General features: G+C 37.7%; 1 protein-coding gene across 1 annotated transcript in view; it reads right to left on the reverse strand.

Annotated features, from left to right (window-relative positions):
* LOC107626100 (gibberellin receptor GID1B) overlaps window positions 1-986 on the reverse strand; it is a 2555-nt gene extending 1569 nt beyond the window's left edge. Inside the window, exon 1 of the mRNA XM_016328882.2 lies at window positions 488-986. Within this exon, the coding sequence (XP_016184368.1) occupies window positions 488-526 (39 nt within the window). The 5' untranslated portion in view covers window positions 527-986. The remainder of the gene's footprint in view (window positions 1-487) is intronic.

Here is a 1004-nt window from a genome sequence, read left to right on the forward strand (position 1 = left end):
AAATCTTAAGGAAAAAACAAAAGTTTTCAACTTGGGGCAACAAATCAAAATCTCAATTTTTGCACTTACCAGAACAAGAAACAAGAGGCCTACATGGAAGAAATGGAAAGTACAAGAGAGAGAGAGAGGGAGAGAGAGAAAGAGAGAGAAAATCAAACACCCCATCCCCCAATAAAACAAAAAATCATCCTAATAGGAACTTCATCATCATTAACACCCCTATAGTTAGAAAATAAAATCCCCCTTTGCACCCAAAAACAAAAGAACAACATTTACTCTGCAACTCAGACATGTTATGTGCAATTGAAGCTAAAGATTGGAAATTTCCACCTCAAACACCAAAACCCATCACCAAAAACACCTCCAATCACTTAATCAGAACACAAAAACCCAAAGAAATGCACCACAACATAATGCCAGCCTCATTAAAAAAGAAATTTAAGAACAAAAATGTTTTAAAAAAAAAAGTCTATGTTTATGTTATTACCTTAGATTCATTAAGGTTGACTTCATTGCTGCCAGTCATGTCTTGTTTGTTCCTTCTTCTCTTTTTTTTTTTTTTCTCTCTCTCTGTCTTATCTCAATAGCCAAAGAGACTTTCAAAAAAACAAATCCAGAGAGAGAGAGAGAGAGAGAGGGCTAAGGAAAAAGCAACAGTGATGAATGATGATCTTCTCACAGTAATAAGTAACACGGACCCTTTATGAGAATGGTAACAAGAGATGATAAAAAGGGTTCCTTTGGTGATGGGGGTGGGGGTAGAAAGAGGAATCAGAGAAGTGCTTGGTGTGTGTGTATATATATGTATGTCTGTGTGTGTTTGTGTTAGAGAGAGAGGAAAAGGAACAAAGGAAGGGACAGAGTTTGTTGTGAGTGTGTGTGGAATGAAGGAAGAAGGTGGAGAGAGAGAGAGAGAGATGAGAGTTAGAGGGGTGAGTGAGAAGGAAGAGAAGGATAAAGAAAGGAGAGAGAGAGAGAGAGAGAGAGAGAGAGAGAGAGAGAGT

This window comes from Arachis ipaensis, chromosome B02 (genome assembly GCF_000816755.2).
Source record: "Arachis ipaensis cultivar K30076 chromosome B02, Araip1.1, whole genome shotgun sequence".
In the NCBI taxonomy this organism is placed as follows: domain Eukaryota; kingdom Viridiplantae; phylum Streptophyta; class Magnoliopsida; order Fabales; family Fabaceae; genus Arachis; species Arachis ipaensis.